The following is a 27,638-nucleotide window of genomic DNA, read 5'->3' on the forward strand; positions in this document are numbered from 1 at the left end:
TGCATCTGCAGCTGCCTGCTCAGGAGCTGCTTCAGCCTTCCATTCCTCCAGCTCCTTCTCACAGACAGTGTTTGCTTTCTCTAGCTTCATTCCAAACTTTGAAATTCTCTGTTCTATATCCACGGAGCTTTCAAATCCCTTACTTCCTTGTCACAGCAGGTCACATGATAGTCTCTGCCTTCTTCCCTGCTACCTGTCTACCCCCTGTCCTTCCTGGCAAGCTCGCCATCCATTCCCTCCTTCCTTCCAAGGAGCACACCATGGTCTTGTTTGGCAGTGTTTATTTCTGGGAGAAGGGCTTGAAGGCCTGTGTCTGTCCTGTGAAATCCTGGAGTCTCCAGCTTCTCACTTGGCCTTTGGATTACGGAACTTTCGTCCAGCAAAGACAGCTTTGTCCCCAAGAGCCTCTTCAATCCTACAATACAAAAAAATCAGAGCTACCACCTTCTAACCTAGGAGCGCCTTCCTTGCTCCACCGCCTAGGCCTCTGTACAAACTATACCTCATAAGCTGGTTGTATTTGGCCAGACGCTCTGAACGGCAGGGAGCACCAGTCTTGATCTGAAGTGGGAAAAGGGTTTGGAGGGGTTAGGCTCTTTTGGGCCCCAAAAGAGCAAGCTGTAGTGGTATCCAACATAGGTGACCCAAGTGATAGATACCAAGGTGACTAAGGAAACTTGGTTAGACACTCAGTGGAGGGAAGCCCTAAGTACCTGTCCTGTGCAGAGTCCCACCACAAGGTCAGCAATGAAAGTGTCTTCAGTCTCCCCAGAGCGGTGGCTCACCATCACTCCCCAGCCATTAGACTGTGCCAGTTTGCAGCTGTGCGGGAAGGACATTTGATGAGGCCTTATGTGACCACCTCAATAAGAAAGCCAGGGACAGGCAAGGTAGAACTCTCCCTTTGTTTTGGGCAGTGACTAAGTGCTTTGGGAAGTAGAGATTTCTGATCTTGGATTAGGGTGGTCAGAAGATGGCAAGAAGGACACAACACAGGAGGGAGGTTAAGGGACATGGCAGAGCCACAATGGCAAAAGTCTTAGAAACAAGCTGAGAGGCATAGCCTTGGGGTTAAGAGGCTTGAGTAGGTCAGGTGCCCAAGGAAAGGCACTCATGGCAAGGGCGACAGCAGTGGCTGGAGCTGGAGCTGAGGGTGGCCACGGAGAACCGAGGCAGGAGGCACTCACGCCTGGATGGATTCCGTCACCGAGCCGATCTGGTTGACCTTCAGTAGCAGGCAATTGCAGGCCTTCTTCTCAACAGCCTGAGCGATCCTCTTGGGGTTGGTGACTGTAAGGTCATCTCCCACAATCTGGATGTCCACCCCAGAGAGGAACGAGGTCCATGTTGCCCAGTCATCCTGGTCAAAGGGGTCTTCAATGGAGACCACTGGTAGGGAGTTGGGAGCATAGATGGGGTTAGAGCTGGGCTGGATGGAGGGATGACAGGCAGCAGGGGTTAAACGTAGCTATGAATGAGCTAGGGATGGAAAGGACCAGAATCTTGACAGAGGCAAATACTAAAACCTATGTTTGGTAACCGCAGAAGACAGACAGGGGAAAAGCACCCGGAAATCTCACCAGGATAGTTCTTGATGAAGTTCTTGTACAGCTCCCCAAGCTTCTCCCCACTGATGTGCCTCGCAGGATCATCAGGTGACTTGAAGTCCAGATCATACTTCCCATTGCGATAGAATTCAGATGCTGCCACGTCCATGCCAATCACCACCTTGTCTGGGTACCCTGCTGCCTGAATGGCTGTCTTCAGCAGCTCCAGGGCTAGGAGAGGAGCAAGAGATGACCTGAGACTCCAGTATCCTGTATCTGCAGCCTCTCTTTCCCCCTACCTCAGGGGCACTCAGGCAGTCTATGCCCCAGGATGTTCAGCACTGACCCTCATTGTTCTCCAGGATGTTGGGTGCAAAGCCACCCTCGTCACCCACATTGGTGGCATCCTTCCCATACTTGGCCTTGATGACCCCCTTCAGGTGGTGGTAGACCTCAGCGCCAATGCGCATGGCTTCCTTGAAAGAGCTGGCTCCCACCGGCAGAATCATGAACTCCTGCATGGCCAGCTTGTTTCCAGCATGAGAGCCCCCGTTGATCACATTGAAGGCCTGGGACACAGAAGTTGGTGCTCAGAGCTGGGTGGCATAGGGGTCACGGGTGAGAGGGAAGTGGAGGTGGAAGCTGTACTCTGCTCCCTGCTCAATGGTCTAGGATGCATCATGGTATTCCTAAGAGCCTTTCGTCTTCCTACAAAATGGTAATAATGCTTGCTTCCCTACAGTTCTGACAATTAAGAGAAATCAAATATACATATGACAAGGAAGAATTTTATTGCATTCTAAATGAATGGGCTTGTTTCACTCTCAAAACACCTCTATTAACTGTACACTCTCTTCTTTACAAATGAAAAAAGTGAGACATCGAGGTTAAATAACCTGCCTGAGATCACACAACTAGAAATGGAAAAGGCCGGGGTCGGAACCCAGTAGCTATCTCCAGAATCTTAACATATTCTTCCTAGTAACAGTAAGTGGTAACATTATTATTAAGTTCTGTCCTGCCCAGGCAGGGCTCCAAGGATGGAAGTGACTGGGGCAGCAAGGGAATGAAGAAAAGACACAGACAGAAAAGCTGGGGACCAGACAGAGTGGGCTCTCTGATGGAAAACCCTCAGCACTCCAGAAGCTAAATATGTTTACTATACAGAGCCCAGTGTGTTTATTATTAGAGCTGAACAGAGAAGAGGGTTACTGCATACATAGAAACAAGGAGGTGGGGGTTATGGTATACAGCTGGACCACAGGAACAGGTTTAGGGGATCTTGGTAAGAGCAGGCTTTGTAGAGGAGCAGTCTTCAGACTGTAAATATCTAAAGGGGAAGGCGCCATGGTAGACATGTTATGCACACACTCTCAATACTTGCACTTGGTCATCGAGGAAGGAGGAAGGCATCATGCCTCTGAATCTTAGCCTAGGGGAAGTCTTTGCCATTCCTCGATGGGTCTGAGGCCCTGGGGTCTTTGACAAGGCTGGTTCATGTCGTAGCACACATTTACCCAGGACCTTGCACACTTGGGGCTCTTTCTGCACACTACAAAATTCAAGGGGCTACAATTAAGAGAGGGTGGTATCTTAAATAGTCTCAGAGGATACAAAGACATACTGAGATCTTTGCCCTGAAAACAATTTCAAATCCGACTGCAAGAATGAGACAGGGGATGGAATGAGGTCTGAGTAGCTGGCCTGAGCCTGGAATATAAAGGAAGGGACCTGGCAAGGGAAGGAAGCCTCAAGAGGCTTAGCTTTAGATGGTGGGAAAAAAGGAGGGGCTGGAGCACAGCAGGAAAGATTTCATTTCAGGAAATGCTTCTTTGGAGCAGGATCTGAGAAGGTAGATTTTCTGGGGGGTCCGGGGGGAGGGTTGCTCAAACATTCCTAGCTGGGAGGTGCAGCTGTCATACAGACTCAGCACAACCACTCACAGGCACAGGAAGCACGAGGTCAGGATTCCCTGCAAGATCTGCGATGTGGCGGTAAAGAGGGACCCCTTTCTCAGCTGCTCCAGCCTTACAAACGGCCAGGGACACACCCAGGATGGCATTGGCCCCAAACTTGGCTGGAGGGAGGCAAGCAGGGAGAAAAGATGAGAGCTCTTACAGGTCTGGGGTTTAATTCCTTGAACATTCCCTCTGGTCATCCGAGGAAGAAGCTTTCTAAATCACTTGACATTAAGATTTTGTTAACTCATCTCTCTTTCCTGGCCTGTGGATCTCTGGAAGTTCAACCCCCTGGGCCAAGAGTTTCACATGTGTCTACTGCTAGCCTGCCAGGCCTGGCAGAAGCCAGGCATCAGGAAATGCCTGTGGAATGAATAAAAGCCTACTCTGCTACGGTGTGCCCCAAGATGTGGGACAGAAAGAGCCCAGCCAGCTGTCAGTGGTTTCTCTTCCACCCTTTGCTGCATGCTACACCCTTCCACTTCGGGCACCTCACTCACACTTATTCTCAGTCCCGTCCAGCTCGATCATAAATTTGTCAACTTTTTCTTGATCCACAACACTTAGTTTCTGGAAGAGACAGAGGTTGGATTTCTCAGGAGTCAGTCAGGTAACGTGCAGGATGAAGCATAATCGAGAATACTGGGAGTGGGACTACCTGAGGGAAGGCACGGGGTCACAGGGAGGAGGGAAGGAGGAGCTGGCTCCTCCACTTGCCTTTTCCAGCAGAGCAGGACCTAGAGTCTTGTTGATGTGTTCCACAGCCTTCAGCACTCCTGGAGGCCAGAGAATGGGTTCAGATTTCTTTTGTTTGTTTGTCTTTTTTTTTTGTTTTGTTTTGTTTTGTTTTGGTTTGGTTTTTGGTTTTCGAGACAGGGTTTCTCTGTGTAGCCCTGGCTGTCCTGGAACTCACTCTGTAGACCAGGCTGGCCTCAAACTCAGAAATCCACCTGTCTCTGCCTCCCAAGTGCTGGGATTAAAGGCGTGCGCCACCACTGCCCGGCCGGGTTCAGATTTCTAAGTGGGTTAGGCCTCATCCCATGAGGGGCTCTTGGCTTTGGGTTCCGGTCCTCGCTCCCCGTCCTTGAGTCAGTCCACACAGGGTCCTTCCATGCTGAGTTAGTCTTTGCTCACCTTTCCCCAAGTATCGTGATTTGTCTCCATCTCGTAGTTCCAGTGCTTCATAGATACCTGTGGACGCTCCACTGGGTACAGCTGCTCGGAACCGACCTGGGCAGGAGGAACTGGCAGATCAGAAGGAGTCCACCAACAAAGGCCTGGGGTCACCTCCCTGGACCCAGGAAGAGGAGCAAATACAGAGAAACTCCTGCTTCCCCCAGCTTTGGAACCAGGAAGAAAAGAGGGTCTGCAAAGAAGTCTGGGGAAAGGAACCTCTGACTTCTTTGCAAAGGACAGGATGTGGCATAGAACTCTTGGGGAAGGAGCCAGTCAGGTCGAGGCAAACCAATTCAGCAAGCCTGTGTTACCCTTGGCTGTGTGCAGGTCCACCTCCACTGTGGGGTTTCCCCTGGAGTCCAGGATTTCTCGGGCAAAGATTTTTTGCATGGCCATGGCTGCACCACAAGAGAAATGAGTGAGCGAGCGAGAGAGTGAGCATGGACAGTTGATCCCTTAAGGAACTACAACTCCCTTGCCCTTTTAAGAGTCTTCTCCACCCGAAGAAGGCAGGTGCTGGAGCTAAAAATACCCCATAAAAAGGTCACAGACCAAAGAGGAAGGCAGGCTGGTCCCCTCCCCCCACTCAGAATAGCTCTTGTTGCACCCTCCCAATTGGAGAATCAAGCGCTCATGACTTTATAACTCCCCAGATGACACCATTCCCTGAATACCTCACCAAGCTTATACCTTCTTGTACCTTTACGATTAAGTAATCTGCTTGCTACATCCTTCTACCTCTCAAACCGATCTGGTTCTCACTGTCCCAGTCCCAAATCCTCCGAGACCCCAGATTCTCCGCCTGGCTCAATGGTGACTTCTTTATCCACTTTCCCACTCTTCAGAGCTTGCTCTCCTCTGTCAGTACCCTTCAGTATTTGCTTTAATTCTGCTCCCTCCAATTCTAGCCTCTCTCTTTCAAGTACCCTCAATCCTAGGAAAAAAAAGCCAAAATTCCCCTCACTTTTCCCGAGCCAGCACCACCCCACCACTGCACACCGTGTAACTGATGTTTTACCAAACCTGTGATGTCTTCCTTGGGACTCTGAGTGGAGTGTCTCCTCTAGGTAGCAGCTGGGACAGTGTCAGCTCACCCCCTCTCAGGCTGGGCATTTATTTCCAGGCCACCCTGTCCCCCAGCCAGCCCCGCCTCTCTCATTCCATCCTCCTCCCCTCCACACCGGGCAGGCAGCCAAGTGCCCACTACAGCCTGAAGCAGAAGCCTCTGGCCTGGGGCATGTACCCCCTTCTCAAAAGTTAATGACTACTCCTATGCATTTTCTTCCTGTACCCCCAATAAAAGTCTCTACTTTGAGGTCCACTCTTTGGGAAAGCAGGAGAGAGGCTTCTGATAGGAGGGTCTTTCCTCTGAAACTTACATTCCGTCTTGCAAAGGTTAAAGAGGAACCAAGTGCCCTTTTAGAAAGGCCAGGGGTAATCTGAGCCCTGCAGGCTGAGGAGGGGGCCTAGAAAAGGGCCTGCAAGACTGCCGTGTACACGTGCTCCACTCACTCTGCAGGCAGAGCAGGCCACACAGTTGGGGGAAGGCATCAGCGGTGCTGAGCAAGCTCTTTGGTCTAAAGTCGACACCCCTCGACCAAAGAAGGCCAGCGCTTTCACCTCTTGGGTCCTCATAACAGCCATCCCGGCACCACTCCACCCTAGCCTCTCTTGGCCAGTGATGAGCGATGAGAGGCCAGGAGACGAATATAGACCAGCACTGAGCGCTGGCCTGGCGCCCGATAGCTACTGCTGGGATAGCATTTATGTCCCTGCGTGAAGCCTAAGTGGTCAGGAGCCCTTTTCCCCAACGACTGTGGGCGCTTCAGCGTTCAACCCTTGTCTATCAAAGAATGGTGTTATATCAGGAATGGGAAAAAAAAAATGAATGGACGGGAAAAGGGGATGACCCTTTGTAAGCTCTTGGACGCCTGTGGCCACTCTGTCCATCTATTTGCAGCACAGCTGGATGAGAATCTCTGCACTCGGTAACTCCCTCCGCCTTGGCAGGTCTAGAGCTAGTGTGGGGCCTGCCCCGCGCTCCGTGGAAGCCTGACGGGCCGACCGGCTGGTTTCCCAGGGCGTCTCCGCTTTTCACTCGCCGACGCTGGAGCGGGTGACTCACCGGGCGGCCGGCTCTCGAGCGCTCCTCCCCGTCGGCCCTCCCCTCGGGGTCGTCCTTCTAGCCTCCACCCTAGGGTCCCCACCTGCGGTCGCGTCCCCGTCCCGCCCCTCCCCTCTTATCTCCAGCCGCTCCCTGCAGGATTTTTCCACCCCCCGGCGGGAGGCGCGCAGATCAGAGGTCAAGGGATGGCGGGCGCAGACCGCCACGTGCCCCAGCGCGGCCCCGCCCGTGACTCAGCCACGCGGCTGTCGAAGAACCTGGGCTGGGGGGCGTGGGGAACCAGAATTTTGGGATGAACATCAGGGAACCCAACCCGTCTCCCGAGAGGCAGCGAACCAAGTCCCCTCCAACCCCAACACCACTGGGAGAGGCTGCACACCCCTGCGCCCCTCCTCTGAGGGACCGGAAGCGGCCGATCCCCTCGGAGGCTAGGGTCCCGAGTGACTCCTTCACTCCCTCCAGCCTCACCGGCCTGCCATTCACCCCAGACCTGCTCGGCCGCGAGTGAGCTGACCGCACATAAGTAGTTAGCAAAAGTTTTACGGGAAAAGAAAAAAGCCCCAATGGGTCCAAAGTAGAGGGGACTTTCCTCTTCTTGTAAAAGTTGTCATCCTTGGTACTTTAGTATTCTTCCGCCTTGAAAAATGAGTCCCGTCGTGTCACCCGGCTGGCGCCCCTACTCAGTGACCTCTGTAGTCAGGGTTCAGGCTTGGGGCGAGGCTGAGCTGGACCGAATCCAGCGAAGGGAATGATTCCTCTGGAATATAGAGACACGCTCGAATGATCCCAACATGTGCGTCCACGGCAGACGGTTGGGACAGGTGCCCTGGTTGGAGACCTTTAGTACTGAAAATGACTAGAGTATTATATCAATTTTACTTTTACTCCCTTATCGCTTAAACAAAATGTGGAGAAGGCAGCAGCGCACAACCCAGAGCGTCTGCCCGTCCCGACTGCTGGGGACGCGTCTTAGGAAGGTCCAAATCTGTCCTGCCAGGCGCGCGCTCAGGCAGCCAAGCCGCTAGCCCCAACCGCCCCACGCGCTGTCTTCTCACTGCCCCGGCGCAGGCGCGGGCGCACGCGCCGCCGCCGCCCGCCGTTCCTTCCCTCCCGCGGAGGTGGGGGTTGGGGGGTGGAGGAATGATTCGGTTTAACCCTGGGTTCCCCAAACCCACTTTAATTTGTTCAATCTTACTAATTTTCCTCTTTTTTTCTTTCCCTTCTTCCTCTGGCTTCCTCCCCCAAATGGTTTGTATTCAGTATGAATTGGAGCGAGTCCTAACCTTAACCTCTCTTCTGCCACCATCACCACTCTAGCCTTTCGCATGGCTTTCCATCGAACTCGGCAAATTTTGCAAAAGAGGGGGGAGGGCTTTTTAAAATTGCATTTGCAAAAGTTCGCTATCTGGCCCGGCAAGAGGGGGATGGAGGGAGGGAATGGGGAGCAGGCCCCGCCCCGCCGCCCTTTGCAAATAAAAATCTAGAGGGGGGGGGAGGAGCAGGAAGTGGCGGTGCGAGGGCTGCTGCACAGCTAACAGAGCCGCGTTCCGGACGGCAGCGCGTGCCCCGAGCTCTCTGCCTTCCCCCGCCCGCCAGCGCCAGTCCAGCCCGCGATCTCAGCAGCAGCCCGCAGAGCAACCCCAGCAGCAGCGCCATGGCCGGGTGGAACGCCTACATCGACAGCCTTATGGCGGACGGGACCTGTCAGGACGCGGCCATCGTAGGCTACAAGGACTCGCCCTCCGTCTGGGCCGCCGTCCCCGGGAAGACCTTCGTTAGCATTACGGTACTGCGAGGCTTGTACGGTCCCGGGCAATGACCAGGCTTAGACTCTCAGGGAGACTTGGGTGGGGGCGGGCGCAGTCTAGCGAGGGCAGCGAGAGGCCGTGATCCGGTCCTCTCCCTGAAGCGGCGCGAATGGCGGCTGCATGAAACTAGGTCCCTCCGTTGCCCCCCAAGCTCTACGCCCCTCGGCCGCGGCGCCCATCTCGCCCGCCGCCCCGCTTTCTGCGACGGGGCGTTACATCCGGGGCACAGGGCGGGGAGGGGCGCGCCGCCCGGTGCGGCGGCCCACTTCCGCCTCCTCCAGGGCGGGGCAGGCACGCGCTGCAATTTTAGCTTGGGATTATGATTGATAAGGGGCTTGGGGAGTCAGGTCTCCCCTTTGGGCCGACTGGTCGCTCTCCCTCCACCATTGTTTCCTCTTATGCTGATGGGAGCGCCAGGCGCGTGGCCTTGGGCCCTTGCCGGACCTCCGTAGCACCCTGCCCCTCCCCACTCCGTTAGAGAGGGCGAGGCCGCCACACACACCCCCAATTCGGCACGTTAGCCTCAACATTCCTGTGAGGCCAATCCCGGAAGTCCCCTCACCCTCCCTTCCCGCCATCCGGCCGGGCCCGGAGTAGGGGAACTTTATGAGAAGTTCTGAGACGGTAAAAGTGAAGGAATAAGGTTGCTGCTGTTCCTACCACCACCTTCCCTGACCACACTGCCCGGAAGTGGGGAGGGGGAGCGGAAGTTCGAATGGGGGGGAAAGGGGATTTCCGGGCGGGAGGGTACCGGATATAGGGGTTTGGGGTTTAAGGCGGAGAAGAAGAAAGGTTCTCTGAGATGTCTCGAGTCTAAAGCAGACTAGTCTCCCACCGTTATAAACTTTTTAAACTTAATTAGAAAGCCCCCAGGGGTCAGCTTCCTTATCTTGGGGCAGAGATACCTGGAGCTAGACTCCAGCTTACCGGGAGACCCAGGCGTCCGGGCTCCTAACAACGCCTGCAGAACCTTTGACCAAATAAGGACAAAGTTACTTCTCCTCCCTTCCTACCCCCTCCCTTCCCCTCCCCGCTTCTGCTTTTCCTGAAGGACTGTTCTGAGCATCCAAAGGCTCCCCCTAGATCATTGATCGATTTTTGGTAACCAGCATTTTCTTCCTTTACTTTCTATACTAAACATGAAGATCTAAGACTTCAGAGGATTGTTTTTCTTCCTCCTGGACCCATTTACTAGACTTTAGGATCCTGATTTTACTGCCCATAGTGTTGGTTTTTCCCCACAACTTTTGATGGTGTGTATGAAGCACCTCCAACTCCACAGTACGTAAGAGGACAAATTATGCAGTACACTAACTTAACGAGGTGATTGATTCTTCTAGCCAGCTGAGGTTGGTGTCCTGGTAGGCAAAGACCGGTCAAGTTTTTTCGTGAATGGGCTGACACTTGGGGGCCAGAAATGTTCTGTGATCCGGGATTCACTGCTGCAAGACGGGGAATTTACAATGGATCTTCGTACCAAGAGCACCGGAGGAGCCCCAACCTTCAATGTCACTGTCACCATGACTGCCAAGAGTGAGTTTGAGTTTGACAGATTCTCTGGCTTTGAAATCCCTAACCTTTTGTTAGTCACTTTGTTTTATGTGTCCCCAATATCAAGGCTGCAAAACAGTATTTTACTCTGCTGGATATAGGAACCTTGGATGGTTCTTTGGGTTCTGTCTGCCTCTGGCTCCCCATTTTGTAAAGAAACTAAATTACATTATCTCTAAGTCTCTTCTTGTTTTGAGCCTTTCGAGATTAGTTTGCTTGGAGTAGATTGTTGGATTTGAAGTATTATTTGGCTCTAATCTGGAGTTCTGTAAAGACTTGAGAGGTAGGAAGCTCACCCACAGCAGTTCCTAGTCACATCAGTCTACAGCCTGGGAGCCTGAGACCTCTCAAGTTTGCCTTCTTCTTTACTAGTCTTAAAGCTTTTTTCCTTCTTTGAAAAGCTCTATTGTTTCAGGGTGACTGACAGCCTGCCTGTGTATAAGGGGGAGGGCTGCTAGGAGGGATGAGGTTAGGTTACCACCCCTGGGGCTGGACAGCTGCTGAACAGCTGGCATGGTTGAATTGTGACACCTGGGTCCTAGCTTCCTTTCTCTTTCCTCCAGCGCTAGTCCTGCTGATGGGCAAAGAAGGTGTCCACGGTGGTTTGATCAACAAGAAATGTTATGAAATGGCCAGTCACCTGCGGCGTTCCCAGTACTGACCTCATCTGTCCCCTCCCCCACCACTCCCTTTGGCTTTTGCACCCCCTTCTTTCCATACACACACATACCATTATTTTTTGGGCCATTACCCCACTTCCCTTATTGCTGCCAAAACCACATGGGCTTGGGGGCTGGGGCTGGACGGACAGATACCTCCCCCTACCCATACCCCCTTCCTGTGTGTGTTTGGAAAAATTTTGTTTTTGGGTTTCATTTTTGTTTTTTGTTTTGTTTTGGTCTTTTTTTTTTCTGAATAAAAAAAGATTCTACTAACAAGGACCTGTGTGGTTTGCACTTGGCATTAGTTGGAGACAGGCACTGTGACCCACCTCAATTATGTATCTGCTTCTTGGCTATATCCAGAATTAACCTAGACCCCTATAGTGGTATTTCCACTTCAGGTCTAGTTACATTGGTATGTAATGGACCATAGCCATCCAGACTAGAGAATGGGTCCATGGGTCCAAGCCTGCGGGTGAGGCAGGGCCACTTGAGTCATACTGTGTAGGTGGGGCTCCCCCATCCCTGAGTCATAGCAAACGCAGCTAGGGCTGTCCCCCTGAGAAGTTATAAGGTGATTACTCCAGAATTGTACCTGTGTAAAGATGATCTTACCCTTTAATCCACAAAAAAAAAGTTTATTAGTCCAAGAAGTGAAGACCATGTTCTATGGCTCCTAGCCCCCTCAAAAGGATGAGGCTGGGTTCATGAACCTGGGGTGGAAATGTACCCTATCCCTCACCCTCAGCTTATTAGACTGGAAAAAAGAGTTTGTGCAAATAGGTCACCAGAGGTACCAGGTATGGGGGTGTCAGGCCAGGGCAGCAGATGAAGGAGAAGGCGAGGGATCTGTGGAGGGCCCAGGAAAGACCAGGGGGGCAGGGGCTAGGGATCCAAAGGAGGTGGGGAGAGTAGGGCTAGAGCCCAAGAGTGGGGTCCATTCTGAAGCAGGTTGGTCCCTTGGTTCCCCTTCATCACCTTCCTCTTGCTCTTGAGTTTCTTCTTCCTGCTCTTCATCCCCAGGACCCCGGTGGACAGGCTGTTTGCAGATAGGGCAGGTCTTTCGGGTCTGAGTGAGCCAGGGATCCACGCAGCGACTGTGATAAGCTGTGGAGTAGCATGTGTGAAGTGTCTAGTCCCTGCAGGTGAAGCAGGGGTATAGACATGGGCACACGTAGGAGCCTTACCATGAGCACAGGGAAGTACCCGAAGCTTGTCCCCATCTTCATATTCATCCAGACAGATGGCACAGACATCATATTGATCTCCTGGGAAAGGGAAAGGATTCACTGAGCTACTCAGTTTTTTACTTGCCAGAACTTAGGGCACAACATAAAATCTTGGGGGTAGAGGGGACAAGCAGAGATAAGGGAAGTGGGTTTGGGGGGGGTAGGAGGGGAAAGCAGAACTGGGAGGGGCAAGGCTTTTGCTATAGCCTTATATGGTACTGGAGGCTCCAAGTCTAGATAACCCAACCCCTCCTCACCTGTTGAGTTCTCCAGCTCCTTATATTTATATCTCTTACTCTACACCCCCATACACAAGGTCAAAAATTTCCTTTGTTCATCTTTGCTTTCCTGTTCTGCCCTACCTTATTTGCTTGTGATTGGTTGTCAATAAAAGACAAGCAAACGTGGCATCTTTCCGGCTCTTTGAACCCTTATCTACTTGGCTCAAAAATCATTCAATATGAGGCTAGCTAGGAGAAAGGGCCCCCTTGCCCTGTGCCCTTACCTTTTTGATAGTCATGGGTAGGAATCTGTTTCAGTTGCTCTTTGGTAAGTCGGTTCCGTTGAAGCCGTTTCCGGTGCTGGATACATCGAACTATCTAGGGACAAAGAAGAGTGGACCAGGCTTAAGAAATAACTGGAAAAATTCAATAAAAACCTCCCATCTACAGTTCCAGTCTGGCATTGTAAGTTTCCTCAGCTACTTACCAGTACCGTTCCCATGGCCAAAACCAGCAGTCCCACAATTCCAGTAAAAGGAATGAGGTAATAGCCCAAGGGGAAGCTGTTGTCTGGAACCAGAAGCACCCGAGCCCTGAGGAAAGAAAGACAACCTCAAGCCAGGTTAAAATAAAGTTTACCGGCTTGGGACAAGGCATACATGAGAAAGTCAAGACAGATGAGGAAGAACCTGAGCCTGGGTAGTGAAGTTGGGTTCTATCCAGACTAGCATGGAACCCTAAAGGAGAGGGGAAGCATGGGAAGAAAATAAACATCCTACCCCTTCTCATAGACAAAAAGGGCTCGTAGGTACTCTGCACTTCTTTCTCCGATAAATACAGATGGGATCCAGATCTGTTGTTGGATTTCCTCTGTAGGAGGTAGGACATTAGGGATTTAGCCTTCCATTCCTCAATTCCCGGGAACTGGCTTTTGACACTTTTTGCAGGCCTCAGCCAACTGCCCTCTAGGTCTTCAGCCCTCCCGCTGAACGGAAAACGCAGTACAAATTTCCTCATCCTTACCACTGTTCCACACCATGTTTAGCAGTTCATTGGAATTCACATTGTGCACCACAGCTGCGCCATACCCAGCTTTCTGAGCATTTAGGACCTAAGGAGGCAGGTGGATAGAGTTGTAAACCTCGCCTTTCTTCATTCCTGGTGTCATTTACCTTGCTTACCACCTCCCATTCCCCATTCAGCAACCTTGAGGTCAAAGTTGCAGTCGAATCTCCGAAGCAGTGCAATAAAGACTGACCCATTGACTGGGGCTGAGGGTGGCGGGGCAATAGGACTGCAAGCATTTTCTGGGTGGGCCTCCACAAGGAACCCCTGAGGAATAAAGGCAAACAGTTGGATTTTTCATCTTTAGTTCTGTCTTCCACAGGACCTCCCAAACAGCACCACACCACACAATCTGTATCCTGCAGCTTTCTCATTACTCAATCTTGATGTCTGAGCATCCCACACAAATCAGAATCTACAACTCAGGTAGACATGGTAAAACATGCATTTAATCCCAGCTTGTAATTGGGAGTACAGTGAGTTAGGGACAGCCAGAGTTCCAGAGTCCAGTCCTCCCCCCCCCCCAAAAAAAAAAAAAAAACAGAAAGGATCTCTTAGCTTCTTTAAGATGCAGTTACAGTAAACAACATCCCTTTACCAGAGGCTCCCTGACTTCTCAAGGCTATTTTAGTTCTGTTTTTAAGTTTCCCACCAATAGTGATTCAGCTTGATACTCATTCGTGTCATTTTCACCAAGTTTTTTTTTACACTCATCTTTCAAGTACATACAGCATATTCAATTTGCTTCTTTCCCAATTAGCCATCTTACAACTCTACTGCTATCTGTGGCCCAATTGAGTTCATGCTATGTGGCAAGAACTTTGTAATGAACTACTACAGACATGCTTATCTCACAAGAGCCCTCATTTCTATTACCCATTTTACTCAGAACCAATAAAAGACTGTCCACAGCCATACAGACAGTGAGTAGCTCCAGAGACATTGCTGATAAGCACCTGCTTTTTATCTTTACCCACTTTCAGTCAGACTCCCTCTTAAACTTGGGAGTTCTAGGGGCTGGAGAAGGCTCAGTGGTTAAGAGCACTGGCTGTTCTTCCAGAGAACCCGAATTCACAACTGAGTGTAACTCCAGTTCCAAGGGATCTGACACCCTCACACCTATGCACTTAAAATAATAAACTTGGGAGTTCTAGGGTGGACACTAGATTCTGGACTCTGCATTGACATGATCATGAACTTGGGTTTTTCTGGGAGGGGGCGCTGTTTTGCTGGAGAGTCGACCTAGAATCACACTCTGCGCCCGATCACTGAACTATAGCCACAGCCCAATGCATTCCGCTGCTAACTCCACTATTTCCTACTTCCTGAGCATGGCTACTTAACCCCTGCCCAGGATAAACATAGGGAAACGGGAAAAGCATTACCTGGAGTCCCTCATCGCTCAGAGTGGCCCCAAATAGGGCTGGAAGGTCTGCAAAGTCCATGCTGGCATTGTGCTCCGAAGTCTGCAGACAAAACAGTACATTATTCAGTCTGAAACCCATTCTCAACACCCTTTCCCTGTCCAACCCTCAGACTCACCGCTCGAATAAGCCCTCGGATAGGGGCTGCTCCCCACAGCACAGTAGCCACAACAACAGGAAGCGGGAAGGCCGCGGGGTGCATGGCAGCAGGAGGGTAAAGCTGAGAAGGTCACGTCTTGATAGCAGGAGCAGAAGAGTCCTGCGCCCTCTCTGCCTCTCCTTCAGGATCCCAGGGGTCCAACCACCCCTAGGTCCCACTTCTCAGCTACATGGGGACGTCGGGGAAGGAACTCTGATTCGGGAAGTGAGAGATCAAACCAGCTTAGTGGAGCTGGGAGGGGAGACAATGTATCTTTCTCTGGTAGAGAAATAAAACAATAGGAGCGAAGGCAAACAGGTAACAACAACAAAAAAAAAAACTTCAGGAAGGGTGGGAGAAATCTCAAAGAGGTGGGACTTCCGGCCAGGTAGGCCGTCTTCCTATGTCCCTGGAAAAGGGTTTCCGGTAAGAAAGGCCGCTTCCAGTATTGGACGCTCAGGACGGAGGACTTCCGGTCCAAAAAGGCCGGTTGAAAGAAATGTTTGACATGTAGAGTGCCTGCGGAGACGGAGGGAGCCTCGATGCTCAGAAGCGGATCTAATTTTTTTCCCTTAATCCCTGAGATCTTGGAGCTGCCCTGTTTACAAACCTCTCCTTCGTCTGGCCGCCGCGGTACGTTCAGGTATCGCGAGAATGTTTACCACCACCTCCCCCTTTCGCCGCTGAAATTTACCGCGAGAAGCCTCATAGCCCGAACTAGGCTGACTCACTTGCTCTCGCGAGATTTTCAAACAATTTTTCCCGCGATTCTAATTCGGTAGGGGCGGGAGCTACAGGGTAGTTTCCTAAGTCACACCTCTTCATATTGCATCTTAGTTAGCCCCGCCTTATTCCCGGCTGCCTTTGCGCTACGAGCCTGCGCCTGCCCCAGCTTCCAGCTGGAGCCAGATTTGCCTGTCGGAGGGGCGTGCGCGCGCGCGCGCCTTCGCCCTGTTGCGCGCTGGTGTCACCTTGGGCGCGAGCGGGGCTGTGCGTGCACGGGACCCAAAGCCGAGGGCCATCAAGGGGCGATGGCGGCGACGGCGAGTCCCGGGGCTGGCCGGATGGACGGGAAACCCCGTACCTCCCCTAAGTCGGTCAAGTTCCTGTTTGGGGGCCTGGCTGGGTAAGCTCAGGCCCCAGGGATGGGGAAAAAGGAGGAAGGGACGGGAGCAAGCATCTGGGCCCGGTGAAACTTGGGGTATGTTGCAGTAAATTGAGCCGGTGCAGGGTCCCTGATGGGTTGCCAGGATCTGTTCACCCATGCAGGGGCCCAGCTGGGCTGCATTCAAGGGTCATTGCCCCTTGTTTCCACCACCATTGCTTCACTGTGCCTGTTTGGGTGGTGGGTCTAGGTCATTAAAGGCTTTGTTATAGGACAGCTTAGAGTCCTAGGTTGTGGACGCCCTCTCCACCCTTCCTTAGATTGCCTGTAGTCCTAATTCTGCTTGAACCCTAAAGAACTGCCTGAAGCATTATGTTTTGTATGCTCTTTACTGGGCAGCTGGACTTTCTTCAGCCCACATTGCTCTTGATGCACATACACACACATGCACACCAGCCTCCTGAATCCTTAGTTGCTTGTCAGGCCCTGACCTTTGTAACTTCTTGCTGCCGGGTTGCAGTAGATCTGGAACAGCTGACCTCTGATTCCTTTCCTGCCTTACTTCAGGATGGGTGCTACAGTTTTTGTGCAGCCCCTGGACCTGGTGAAGAACCGGATGCAGTTGAGTGGTGAAGGAGCCAAGACTCGAGAGTACAAAACCAGCTTCCATGCCCTCACCAGCATCCTGAAGGCAGAAGGACTGAAGGGCATTTACACTGGGTACTGTGGTTTCCACTTGGGGAGGGAGGTTGTTGGTTGGCAGGTCCAGACCTTGGCCCAACATGCTGACATTTCTTCTCAGGCTGTCAGCTGGCCTACTGCGCCAGGCCACCTACACCACTACTCGTCTTGGCATATACACTGTGTTGTTTGAGCGCCTGACTGGGGCTGATGGTACACCCCCTGGCTTTCTCCTGAAAGCCCTGATTGGCATGACTGCAGGTGCAACTGGTGCGTTTGTGGGAACTCCAGCTGAGGTGGCTCTCATCAGGATGACTGCTGATGGTCGGTGAGTTCCCAGTCTTAGCTTAACTTCAGTCCCATTTCTGGAATCTCGGATGCTTTTGTTGTTGTTAGTCTAGATCTACATCAGGGCACTTACCTGTTCAGGCTACCCTTTATTTGTTCCTATGGACCTTGGGCTGTCCTGATCTTGGCCTTTCCCTGCCTTTCCCCCAGGCTTCCAGCTGACCAGCGCCGCGGCTACAAAAATGTGTTTAATGCGCTTATTAGAATTGCCAGGGAAGAAGGAGTCCCCACACTGTGGCGGGTGAGCAAAAGGGTTGGAGTCGTGGGGCATGCTGGGTTACATCTCTGGCATTTTTGACTGTCTCCGTTGCCTCCGTTCTCCCACCTTCAGGGCTGCATCCCTACTATGGCTCGAGCTGTCGTTGTCAATGCTGCCCAGCTTGCCTCTTACTCCCAATCCAAGCAGTTCTTGCTGGACTCAGGTGAGAGATCCAGAGCTGAGCACTTGGTGCCCAGCCTGGCCTGAGCTACCTGAGAGTTGACTACCACCTTCTGCTTCACCTCCTAGGCTACTTCTCTGACAATATTCTGTGTCACTTCTGTGCCAGCATGATCAGTGGCCTCGTCACCACTGCTGCCTCCATGCCCGTTGACATCGTCAAAACTAGGTGAGTCTGTAGCCTGGGACTGGGGAGCTTCGGGAGGACCCCCTTCTGTCTTCCATGCTCATACTTCCTCTCTTTCAGGATCCAAAATATGCGAATGATCGATGGGAAGCCAGAATACAAGAATGGGCTGGTGAGGAGGCAGGGAAGGGGAGCTGGGTCAAAGTGTGTTGGGTGCCCTGGGAGAGGTGTGAAGGGGGCTGGGGACAGGGGACAGGGTGCTTGAGACCAGGTCCTAGCTTCAGCACTTCACCTGTCTGTCTAGGATGTGCTGCTGAAAGTCGTCCGCTATGAGGGTTTCTTCAGCCTGTGGAAGGGCTTCACACCATACTATGCCCGACTGGGCCCCCACACTGTCCTCACCTTCATCTTCTTGGAACAGATGAACAAGGCCTACAAGCGTCTCTTCCTCAGTGGCTGATCTGGCAAGGTCCTGGGCCAGGGCTTCCAAGTCACCCACTGCTATTACAGTCGCTGTGTCCTGGGGGCCTGGATTATGCTACCCTGGGCTATTCTATTTATTTTCCCTCGACAGTGTGGTTCCCTCCTTTGCGGTAAAGAACTTTAATCTATTCTACCCCCTGCTCCAGCTTGCCGTGCCTGGCCTGATGCTTAGGATCATTCTGTCCCTGGCTATTCCTGAGGAGACCTAAGAAACACCCTGAGGATTTCTAGTCTCTTGGGTGTTAGTTTCAGGGCATACAAGACAGCAGATCCCTCTCTCTGGGGAATCCAAGGCAGAGCTGAGGAGACAGGAGAAAGCAGAAGCTGTCAAGATGGCCAAAGAGTCTGGTGGAAGGATATGGCCTTCCTCCTCCCTGAGGACTTAATAAATTGGATTGATAACACCAATCCCAAATCTGGATAGTCTTGAGGATCATAGGGGGAGCTAGCTGCACAAAGAAGCTGGTATCTCTGGAAAACATACTGGAGTTTTTAACAAAATTATTAAAGAAAATCACCTACTGGTTTTATGAAAATGCTATGTAAGTAAATTGTAGCTCAACAGCTGACAGAAAAAGAAAAAAAAAAAAAAAAGAAGAAGAAAACTGGGCCTTGTGTGTGCTTGCAAGCCATTTGCCCCAAAATGCAGCTGACTCACAAATTATATCACAGTTCTCAGGAAAAGCCTCTGGGATCTGCCTTTTCAGAAAGAGGGAAGGGATAACAAGTCTAAATTGAAGCAAGGCATAGTGGTTCACACCTTTTATCCCAACACCCAGGAGGCAGATTTGAGTTCAAGACCAGCCTAGTCTACAAAATGAATTCCAGGACAGCCAAGGACACAGAAAGAAACCCTGTCTTGAAAAACCAAAACAACAATCAAAAAAACAAAAAAAAACCTGGACTTCTGTGGGCTAGAACCACAGTGGTTGAGTGAGAGGTCCAGAGCTCTTCAGGGGACATACTGGAGTCAAACCCAATGATTGAGGCAAAAATATATAATATATACTTTTTGACTGATCAGAAACTGCGTTGGCTAGGGAAAGTGATTTTTTTTCATCCACTTTTTAAGAATTGTGATTCTCAGGCTCTCAAGGAACCTACAGACTTCTTGGAGTATCAAGGGCTATGGAAAGGTCAAACCAGGAGAAGTGCTAGGCAGCCTAAGGGCTGTATGCCAAGTCAGAGGACAGGCAGGCAGCAGGTGCGAGCTGTCCCCTTGGCAGAACTTTAACACAAAAAGATGATAGTGCAGCATCCTGGTGCGTCTGCTGCTACTTTGTTTAATTCTTCCTTGCACACCATGTTCTAGGCCACCCAAGGTAGCTACCTGAAGACATTTGAAGCCTGCACCTTTACTTAAGGAGTTTAAAGTCCAGCAAGAAGATGGTGGGAACATTTGGAAATGGCTATAGCAGTGGACTGCACCCTACCCAACTTAGAAGAGAGACTTGTTTATGGTAATGAGATAGGCTGAGAAGGAGGCAGAAGTCTTAGCTAAAGTGAGGATGGGCTCAGAAGACCTGCTGGCTCAGATGACCTGTGAGACATTTGTAGTGGCTCAGGTACACGGTACCATGAGAGATGAAGCTGGACTGGTAGGGGAAGTCCATGAAGGAAAGTCTGCTGGCTAACCTCCAAGGTTGGTTTTCTACTTGGAAGAGTTCATGGCAGGAAAGAGATTCAGTTGGGTTCACAGGAAGATCTAGAACCAGTTGGAGAAGGGCATTCTGTAGACCCAGAAAAGTGCAACCTTCCTTCCCTTATCTGGCCCCTAAGCCCCGAATTGAACTAAAATGAGATATGGAAGAAGACCATGCTGGGAGAATCTGTGAAATTTGGGGAGAAAGATGCTATTACACCCAGCTTTGAAAGCAGGAGACTTAAAAGACTACAGTCAAACCCAACAGGCTGCCACATCCTTTCCCAGTCCCACTGACCTGTCCAGCAAGGAGAGTTGTGTTCTAAAGGCTATGTGTGTGAAGAATGTACCCACCTCTGCTGCAGTCAGTCAGGCTTTAGCTCTGCCTCTCAGCTCTAGAACATTTTCTCTTCTAGAATTGATACTTGTAGCCTGGTGCATAGCCAAACCCTGCAGGAGATGAGTCACTGAAGTGGAGGTGTCCTATCTGCCTACCCTCAGCTAGAGGTTTGTTGGGTATTTGGGATCAGGATGGTGGCAGTTGGGACTTTGGGATTCTTGTAACAGGTGCTTCAGCCACCCCCCCCCCAAAAAAAAAGCGAGATATTTATTTATTTATTTATTTATTTATTTATTTGGTTTTTCGAGACAGGGATTCTCTGTATAGCCCTGGCTGTCCTGGAACTCACTCTGTAGACCAGGCTGGCCTCGAACTCGAGATTTTTTTTTTAATATTTTTATTATACAAATGATAGCACTGGTAGAAAACCAGAAAGTGTTAAACAGGGAAAAAATACTCATGATACTTAGAGATAATGCTCCTGTCCTGGTTAATGGCTTTCCAGGTTTTCTTCCAAGTGTGAACGTGTGGGAGCCATGTTATTTGCTTTTTCTAGCTTTTTTTCCCCACAGTGGTAGCAGTGACTATGTAGCCTGTCAGTGTTCTAAGCAACATAGGGAGGTTGGTCCTATGACCACCCAGTTACATCACTTCACTACCTCTCTTGGTTTGTGAGGTCTGGAGTTGGGTGTGTAGATGTAAAGTGGGGTCTTCAGATAAAGGAGAAGTAAATAGGATGTCCTGTAATGGTCTCCCATCCCAACTAGATCCTAGTAGAGTCCAGTGAAGTCTTAGGAGCTCCAAAGCACTCACTGTCACAGACTATGACCTGAGTACCTAATGCCCACTGTACCCAATAGGTCTTGACCACGACCCTGACTCAGAACTGAGGGTCGCCGTCCTGCTACCAGAGGCCCCACACGCCCATTAGGCCTTATCCACAGGAAAAGGCTAGACCGGAAAGTAGGAAGTGACCCTTGAAGGAAGAGCAGCCAGGCTCGGGGCATGGTTACTTGCCTTGCCCTCTGCACCTCCAGGCTTGTGGTCTGTGTGCTTGTAGCCAATGCAGCAGATTGGTCCATGTCCAGACTGTGTGGTGTCACATGCCAGATCCAGGTCAGCAACAAGATGAGGACCACAGAGGCAGATAGGAGCCAGAGGAGACCCAGAACATAGAAGCCCAAGGGGAGGAGGCAACAAAAGTCAGAATTGAGAAAAAGATTGCTTTCAGAAGTATCAGAAGGTGCGTGAGCCACCACCTTTTGGAGATTGAAGCTGTTCCACTCTGGGTTTATTGTGGATTCTAAGGTAGAGAGTAAAGTGAGCTCTGTGGTAAAAAGTTGTTCTAAAATAGTCTCAATTGGGGTAGACTCTGGAGTGGCCAAGGTGGTAGTGAGCACTGGGGAGACAGTGGACACTAGAGTAATCGGGGTGCTGCTGGGCTCTGGGGTGGTCAAAGTAGAGGTGGTAAGCATTGGGGTGCTTCTGGGCTTTAGGGTAGTTAGGGTGGACATGGTAGGAACTGGGGTGCTGCTGGGCTCTGGGGTTGTCAAAGTAGAGGTGGTAAGCATTGGGGTGCTGCTGGGCTTTAGGGTAGTTAGGGTGGACATGGTAGGAACTGGGGTGCTGCTGGACTCTGGGGTTGTCAAAGTAGAGGTGGTAAGCATTGGGGTGCTGCTGGGCGTTAGGGTGGACATGGTAGGAACTGGAGTGCTGCTGGGCTCTGGGGTGGTCAAGGTGGAGGTGGTAAGCATTGGTTGGACGTTAGGCTCTGGGGTAGACTGGGTGGAGGTGGGCTCTAGGGTGGTTGGGATGGTGGTGGGTACAGTGTTGAGTTTTAGACTGTAGAAGGTTGTGTTGGATTCCGTGGTGTTTGGGAGTATGGTGAAACCTGGGGTCTGTGTGTGGGTGAATGTAGATTGTTTCTTACTGGGTTCGTGGGTTGGAGGCAAAGAAGTCATTTGGCTGTCTTGGTAAGTAGAAGACACTTCGGAGAGAAGGTCCCAGTGGGTAGTGTGAGCTTTAGTGTTAGAGAACTTGACCTCAGTCCTTGTGGCAGGAACATCAGGGACATCATCATAGTCATCATAGTCTGTGTCACCACCAGTGGTGGGGCAGCCCTTCCCTGGGTAGGTGTAGACAGGCGCATAGTTCAAATTGGCACAACGTACACTGGCCACATTAGGAGTCATGCCCCGGAGATCCACACCCTCCTTCCATAAGTAGACATTGTTGCTATTTTCCTGGAGCCAGTTACGGAAGTAGAGGATGTCACAGTCACAATACCAGGTGTTGCTGTGGAGAAAAACAAAAGGTAGGAGGAGGGTCCCAAAGAAGCCCTTTGGTATTGTCCGTAGCCAGTTCCCCTGAAGGTAGAGGGTGTCAAGGCTCTCCAGCCCATCTAGGAGCCCAGGGGGCAGCTCACGCAATTTGTTGTTGGACAGATCCAGTTTCCTCAGGTTGGTTGTGGACACCAAGAGTCCAGGGGGCAGACTCCTGAGATCATTGTTCTGCAAGTAGAGAAACTCGAGCTGGCTTAGGCCTTCTAGGGTACCAGGAGAAAGTGAGCTCAGCTTGTTGAAGGAGACGGTTAGACTAGTGAGTGCAGGCAGTGTCTGTCCTAGGGAGGGCAGGCTTTGCAGGTTATTGTGGGATAAGTCCAGGGTTTTCAGCTTTAACTGTTTTGCATTGGTCTGCAGACTGGTCAGCTCACATTTATCCAGGTATAGATGAATGATGTGAGTGAAATACTCCAGGGATGCTGTGGAGAAGGTACCCAGTTGGTTCTTGCCCAGGTAGAGGGTGCCTGTGTCTGCTGGCAGGCCTGCAGGCAATGCTGTCAGCTTCTTGTTCTCACAGTTTACTACCAGCAGGCTGGTCTCTTTGGAGATACTACAGGTGGACTGGGAATGTAAGGGACTTGGCAGCAGGAACAGCAAGATGAGAAGAGCCATGTGAACCTGTTGGCACAGGGAATTTGAAGGGGTGCCACCCATTGCATCATTTTCCCAGGGTCCAGCCCTTCACCGCTGTAGTTCTCAGGATCCCATCTAGAAACAGCTCCCACACCTCCCAGACTTCTCTCTCCTCTTCCACCCCTGCCTCCAGTCCTTGGTTCTTATACCCTCCTTAAACCCTCCTCCACCTCTGGTTCCAGCCCCAGCTTACAGTCAGGCAGAAAGTCCTCTGAAAGCACAGAACTTCTTCCAGGGAATGACTCCGTCCTTCTCTCTACTAGCTCCAAGGAGAGCCAGGCTAAGAGCAGGAAGGAGATAGAGATGGGGAGGAAATGACAACCTGATAATCAGCTCCTGTGACCAGGGAACAGTCTCCCTTGTGGGTACAGGCTCTTATCAACTCTCTCCACAGCTTTTCCCAGAGCCCTCCATTTGGTTTTACACTCTCACTTTCCTTCCACCCTGGAGAGATCTAGAGACTGCAGCCACCAACCACCAGCATTCAAATCCCCTCTGCATGCTACCTCTCTTCTCCATAGCAGTTCTTAGTGGTGCCCAATTCTCCTTCTCTGCTTCCTTACACTCCACTGCCACCTTTCCTACCCTAAGCTGAGCCTCTCTCCAATCTAGGGACTGCTGGCACCCTCTGTTCTGCATTCCCTGAGCACTTGACTGGTACTCTCTAAACTGTTTTTGCAGCTTCCATACTCAGGGCTATTTCCTCCTGGAGATGTGACAAGTGACACTCATTCTCTTGTTTTTTTTCTCTTGCCTCTGTGGTTGGTCCTTCTCTGTCTCCTCTGTGGCTCCCTCTTCCTCCAGCTTTCTGGAGCAGTAAACCTGCCTCCATAGTATTCATAGGTTTTTGAAACATAACCCCATAAGTGCCTGGGATATACTTTGCTGTGCGTTTAATCACCACTTTTGCCCTAGACTTAAGTCTTTATCTCTACTCTATTTCACATTTTCTGAGACCTGAATACTTAACATTAGATTGTTACTTGGAGTTTTCCGCTTACATATTCTTCAAGTATAGAAACAGTGTATATCACTGAGAGCTTCCAACAGGAAGGTGATGAGTTTGAAGCCAGCTTGGTCTACAAAAGAAGACCCTTTTCATTAAAGAAACAAAACAAAACAACAAACTATCATCCAAAACTCAAGTATATTAAAAAGTCAAGTTCATTATGCAAATAGTTTCATCTGTTGGCTATGGAAGTACAGGACTGTCTAACACCAATGCATGGAAAGCAGAGGCAGGAAGATCATGAGTCCATGGCCATCCTGAGCTGTATACTGGGACCTTGTCTCAAATGAAACAAAAAAGAAGCCCCATAAAAAATAGCTTCTCCTCCTCTGTTGTCCACAACTACTCAGTTACCTAGTCCTTTCAAACACTACCTGGTACTCTCCGTCTTAACACTCACCCTGCTATCAAGTCCTCCTAATTTTGACTCTGATATCTTACTTTTTCATGTCCATCCATCTTCCACTCCTCAGTCCAAGGCACTGTCTTTGCTGCAGTAGCCTTCTGATTGGTTTCTAAATTTTCTAACTTCCTATTTCTCATGGGAGAACTGCAAATTTGCTAATCTGCCAACTACTAAAACTCATCAGTGCCTCCTGATAGCTCTCAGGAGGCAATCTGAAGTACCTGAACAGGGCCGTTAGATCTGAAACATGCCACCTACCTGCTCAGCCCCATTGTTCAGTGCTTTTCCCTGTCCTGGTCATTCTCATACTGAACTTTCACTCTGTCTTCTTCCTAACTCTTACATATCTGGCAAGTTCCAGCTCAAAATTCATTCCTCTGGAAACTATTTTGATTTTGCAAGCCTGGGTTGTCTGTTACAGAAAGTCAGCCATCATGTCTGTAGGGCCACTGCCCCATCTAATGATTAAAGATCCTGCCTACCCAGAAGGGGTGTACATGAGCATGCCCCTCTGCTTACTGCTGATGACTAGACATTGGGTAGACACAAGCCACATGTACCTAGTCACAAACTTGCCACTTATATAATTTGCTACGTGAAACAAGTATCAGGAGATGAGACAGAAGGTTGCATTGGTGGAAGTTATCATGGTGAACCTCTGAAGGTGTTTTTTTTTCTACTGTGTTGCTATCTGTTTTCAGATATAAGCCATAGGAAAGGGATACATTACTTAGGCCAGAGACAATGCTGTACATCTTTAATCCCAGAACTTTTATAAAAATAAGTAACATTGACTAGAGCCAAGCAGTGAGCTACATGTCTGTAGCCTTGGTTAATTTGTAGGCTGAGATGGGAGTTCAACTCCAGTTTGGGAAAAATAGCAATACCCTGTCTTTAAAACACTGTATATGGTGATGTGTCAGGGGCCGCTCTGACAAATGTTGGAACCCACACTGCCCCAAGCTTTGGGGGCTAGATTGTTCTGGCTCGTACTGCTGCTCCTGTCTTCGGGTCAGGGTTCAGCAAGAGAGAGAATGAGGGTGGACGCAAAGAATGGAGACCAGACAGAGTGTGATTCAGTCCCGTTTATTCTCAAGTCTCTCTTCTCTCTTTCCAAGTCCTTTGTTCCTAGTCCAAGTCTCAAGTCCCTAGTCCCCAGTGCCTCCAAGTTCCAATTTTCTAGTCCCCTCTTCTGTCTGCCTCTCACCTTTTATAAATCTCACTTAAGTCACGCCTTTAAATCTCATCTCTAAGTCACACCTTTAAGTCAAGCCTTTAGGTCACACACACCCAAGGGAAAATCCTGGGTATATAAAACAAGATGTTATCAGAGTGTGCTCAGCTGTTGTAGGCTGTTGAAAACAAGTCTCTTGTCAGGGTATATGGCTCAAGATGTCTGCAAGGATGATAGCCGCCTTCTGTCGGCTCTCCACAGTGATGCATACTTGTAATCCTAACACCTGTGAGGAGGAGTGCTAAAATGATTTCGGTTTGGGCTGCATGAGTTTGAGGCCAGCCTGAACTACACAATAAGATTCTGTCTCAATTCCCAAACAAAACAACATTGGCTACCTCAAAGATTTTCTAGGTAGAAAAGCCAGACATGGAATTACATGGCCAGGAACAGTGCCCAGAACCATGCTGTAGAACCAGTCTGATGAGCATAACTGACCATGGTGCAAGACCAAGTCACTGAAGATTACCCCGGCCCAGCTGCTGAGCTAGATATTGTTCTACAACATCCAGTGCTGCAGAGATTCCCACACTGTCCCTCTTTCTTTGTGATTATGAATGAAAGCAAACTTGGATGTGAGTCTGGTTGGTCATATGCCTGTGACCCAACTGCCAAGAAAGCCTAGGAAGGCAAAATTTTGATTATTTTCAATTCCTAAAATAGGAAGCATGTTCTGTTTCTTCGGAGATTCTAAGTTAAAGAAATTTCCAAACATGAAAGAGATTCATGTTCTTTGTACCTAAGTGGTCCTGTATTTTACTCTACTTAAGGGTCAGTTTCCTGTACCGGGATCCTTGTTTTGGTCATGAAATAACAGTAGATTTCCCTGCCTTAGTGCACAAGTACAGAAACAGTGGGTAGTTGATTGATGACATTTTAATTTCTTTATTGTATAAAGGTGGGAATACACGTGCCACAACACCTGTGTGGAAAAGGGAGGACAACTTGTAGGAGTTGGTACTCTCTTTCCGCCATGTGGGTCCTAGGAAAATCATACTTGGGTCACCAGGTTCGGTGACAAATTTATTTGATGAGCCATCTTACTAGCCCTGCTTTACATTTCTAATAGAATGATCTATTTCACTTAGATGTTCAAATTTATTATTACATTTATACTTTTAACAATGTGTAATTGTTATATCTGTATGTGTATGTTTGTGTGTATGTGTAGGACCATGAAAGCCAACCTGCTTTCTGATTGAGCACTGACTGGAAATTGCTGGAGACCCCGCAGGGCCCCTTGCAAGAGATGGCAGGCATTTTGAAATGCTCCCAGACTCCACGCTCCTGACACGAGGCCGCAGACCTCCATAGATTTAGGTCTTTCAGTCACATAGGGCAATGCCCACTAGCCCCTCCACAGGTAGAGGTTGTGACTACAGGCTATAGAGCCTCAAGACAGATCTCCATATTAATGAGGTACCTAAAAGATAGAGGGGTGTAGCCAATTAAACATTCCTTCCCAGACCTTCCTCCTTGCAAAAAGTATTTAACATCAGGCCTGCCCTGAAGAAACTGGGGTGTAGTTTTCATCTGCTTTCCGCCATGACAATAAACGTCTTAAGACCATGGACAGCTGTTTCATTGAAATCTGCTGTGGGGAACAGTGGAGCAGGTCTTCATATACACAGCTGCCACCTAATTTCCCACAGAACTCTCTGCGTTCCCAGCCACGGAGACTACCCAACCCAAGCAAGCAAGCTGACCCAGCTGTGGCCAAGAACTCTTATCCCCATGGAACACAGCCAGAGCTTCTCCCCCCCTTCCGATGTGAGCCAATCTAGCCCGAACGCCCCACTTCGTCTGTGGCACCTGGGGGCCCAAGGGCCTAGAACCAGCTGGTCCCGGCTGCCTTTTGGCTCCAGGACTCCCAAGCCAAGAGTTCCATCTTCCTATGGGACCTCAGGTCATATTTCGTATTGTGTCTTGCCTTTCCAAGCAGCA

The 27,638-nt window shown here is 50.2% G+C and overlaps 5 protein-coding genes across 9 annotated transcripts; 2 read left to right on the forward strand and 3 right to left on the reverse strand.

The window, feature by feature from the left end:
• Positions 1–264: 264 nt before the first annotated feature.
• Eno3 (enolase 3) lies at positions 265–7,342 on the reverse strand. 4 transcript variants are annotated; one of them, XM_076936436.1, is made up of 12 exons: positions 7,297–7,342; positions 4,993–5,079; positions 4,640–4,735; positions 4,223–4,281; positions 4,006–4,075; positions 3,491–3,624; positions 1,894–2,116; positions 1,581–1,778; positions 1,188–1,389; positions 714–822; positions 503–561; positions 265–415 (listed from the first exon to the last, which is right to left on the reverse strand). In XM_076936436.1, the coding sequence occupies exons 1-12, from the start codon at positions 7,325–7,327 to the stop codon at positions 346–348; spliced, it is 1,338 nt and encodes a 445-aa protein (XP_076792551.1). In that variant the 5' UTR covers positions 7,328–7,342; the 3' UTR covers positions 265–345. The 4 variants fall into 4 exon arrangements, with proteins under 4 accessions (XP_076792551.1, XP_076792552.1, XP_034361652.1 ...); XM_076936437.1 differs by lacking the exon at positions 7,297–7,342 and adding an exon at positions 6,807–6,828; XM_034505761.2 differs by lacking the exon at positions 7,297–7,342 and adding an exon at positions 5,705–5,862.
• Positions 7,343–8,292: 950 nt separating this feature from the next.
• Pfn1 (profilin 1) lies at positions 8,293–11,103 on the forward strand. Its single transcript, XM_034505763.2, has 3 exons — positions 8,293–8,592; positions 9,955–10,147; positions 10,729–11,103. The coding sequence occupies exons 1-3, from the start codon at positions 8,461–8,463 to the stop codon at positions 10,824–10,826; spliced, it is 423 nt and encodes a 140-aa protein (XP_034361654.1). The 5' UTR covers positions 8,293–8,460; the 3' UTR covers positions 10,827–11,103.
• A 341-nt stretch (positions 11,104–11,444) lies between these two features.
• On the reverse strand, positions 11,445–15,639 carry Rnf167 (ring finger protein 167). 2 transcript variants are annotated; one of them, XM_076936439.1, is made up of 10 exons: positions 15,516–15,639; positions 14,885–15,118; positions 14,728–14,808; positions 13,484–13,609; positions 13,301–13,388; positions 13,057–13,147; positions 12,765–12,870; positions 12,562–12,655; positions 12,015–12,095; positions 11,445–11,934 (listed from the first exon to the last, which is right to left on the reverse strand). In XM_076936439.1, exons 2-10 carry the CDS (start codon positions 14,966–14,968, stop codon positions 11,639–11,641), a joined length of 1,047 nt encoding a protein of 348 aa, XP_076792554.1. In that variant the 5' UTR covers positions 14,969–15,118; positions 15,516–15,639; the 3' UTR covers positions 11,445–11,638. The 2 variants fall into 2 exon arrangements, with proteins under 2 accessions (XP_076792554.1, XP_034361559.1); XM_034505668.2 differs by lacking the exons at positions 14,728–14,808; positions 14,885–15,118; positions 15,516–15,639 and having other exon boundaries at positions 13,536–13,605.
• A 153-nt stretch (positions 15,640–15,792) lies between these two features.
• On the forward strand, positions 15,793–18,624 carry Slc25a11 (solute carrier family 25 member 11). The gene is made up of 8 exons (XM_034505669.3): positions 15,793–16,031; positions 16,578–16,730; positions 16,813–17,019; positions 17,190–17,280; positions 17,371–17,461; positions 17,548–17,647; positions 17,726–17,777; positions 17,910–18,624. The coding sequence occupies exons 1-8, from the start codon at positions 15,937–15,939 to the stop codon at positions 18,063–18,065; spliced, it is 945 nt and encodes a 314-aa protein (XP_034361560.1). The 5' UTR covers positions 15,793–15,936; the 3' UTR covers positions 18,066–18,624.
• A 1,749-nt stretch (positions 18,625–20,373) lies between these two features.
• Positions 20,374–23,323, reverse strand: Gp1ba (glycoprotein Ib platelet subunit alpha). Its single transcript, XM_034507211.2, has 2 exons — positions 23,239–23,323; positions 20,374–23,030 (listed from the first exon to the last, which is right to left on the reverse strand). The coding sequence occupies exon 2, from the start codon at positions 23,022–23,024 to the stop codon at positions 20,886–20,888; it is 2,139 nt and encodes a 712-aa protein (XP_034363102.1). The 5' UTR covers positions 23,025–23,030; positions 23,239–23,323; the 3' UTR covers positions 20,374–20,885.
• Positions 23,324–27,638: the final 4,315 nt, after the last annotated feature.

This window comes from Arvicanthis niloticus, chromosome 6, assembly GCF_011762505.2.
Source record: "Arvicanthis niloticus isolate mArvNil1 chromosome 6, mArvNil1.pat.X, whole genome shotgun sequence".
In the NCBI taxonomy this organism is placed as follows: domain Eukaryota; kingdom Metazoa; phylum Chordata; class Mammalia; order Rodentia; family Muridae; genus Arvicanthis; species Arvicanthis niloticus.

What these genes read in the sequence shown, in the direction of transcription:
- Gp1ba (XM_034507211.2), bottom strand. Translation starts at nt 23,024, where the DNA reads ATGGCTCTTCTCATCTTGCTGTTCCTGCTGCCAAGTCCCTTACATTCC.
- Eno3 (XM_076936436.1), bottom strand. Translation starts at nt 7,327, where the DNA reads ATGTGCGGTCAGCTCACTCGCGGCCGAGCAG. An exon ending in GTCCTGCTCTGCTGGAAAAG is followed by an intron (nt 4,076 to 4,222) that starts GCAAGTGGAGGA and finishes TGTCTCTTCCAG; the next exon opens with AAACTAAGTGTTGTGGATCA. An exon ending in ACCTCGTGCTTCCTGTGCCT is followed by an intron (nt 2,117 to 3,490) that starts GTGAGTGGTTGT and finishes TCTGTGTCCCAG; the next exon opens with GCCTTCAATGTGATCAACGG.
- Slc25a11 (XM_034505669.3), top strand. Translation starts at nt 15,937, where the DNA reads ATGGCGGCGACGGCGAGTCCCGGGGCTGGCCGGATGGACGGGAAACCC. An exon ending in GAGTCCCCACACTGTGGCGG is followed by an intron (nt 17,281 to 17,370) that starts GTGAGCAAAAGG and finishes TCCCACCTTCAG; the next exon opens with GGCTGCATCCCTACTATGGC. An exon ending in CAGAATACAAGAATGGGCTG is followed by an intron (nt 17,778 to 17,909) that starts GTGAGGAGGCAG and finishes CTGTCTGTCTAG; the next exon opens with GATGTGCTGCTGAAAGTCGT.
- Pfn1 (XM_034505763.2), top strand. Translation starts at nt 8,461, where the DNA reads ATGGCCGGGTGGAACGCCTACATCGACAGCCTTATGGCGGACGGGACC. An exon ending in AGACCTTCGTTAGCATTACG is followed by an intron (nt 8,593 to 9,954) that starts GTACTGCGAGGC and finishes TGATTCTTCTAG; the next exon opens with CCAGCTGAGGTTGGTGTCCT. An exon ending in TGTCACCATGACTGCCAAGA is followed by an intron (nt 10,148 to 10,728) that starts GTGAGTTTGAGT and finishes TCTTTCCTCCAG; the next exon opens with CGCTAGTCCTGCTGATGGGC.
- Rnf167 (XM_076936439.1), bottom strand. Translation starts at nt 14,968, where the DNA reads ATGCACCCCGCGGCCTTCCCGCTTCCTGTTGTTGTGGCTACTGTGCTG. An exon ending in TGAGCGATGAGGGACTCCAG is followed by an intron (nt 13,610 to 14,727) that starts GTAATGCTTTTC and finishes TTTATTCCTCAG; the next exon opens with GGGTTCCTTGTGGAGGCCCA. An exon ending in TGGCCATGGGAACGGTACTG is followed by an intron (nt 12,656 to 12,764) that starts GTAAGTAGCTGA and finishes CTTTGTCCCTAG; the next exon opens with ATAGTTCGATGTATCCAGCA.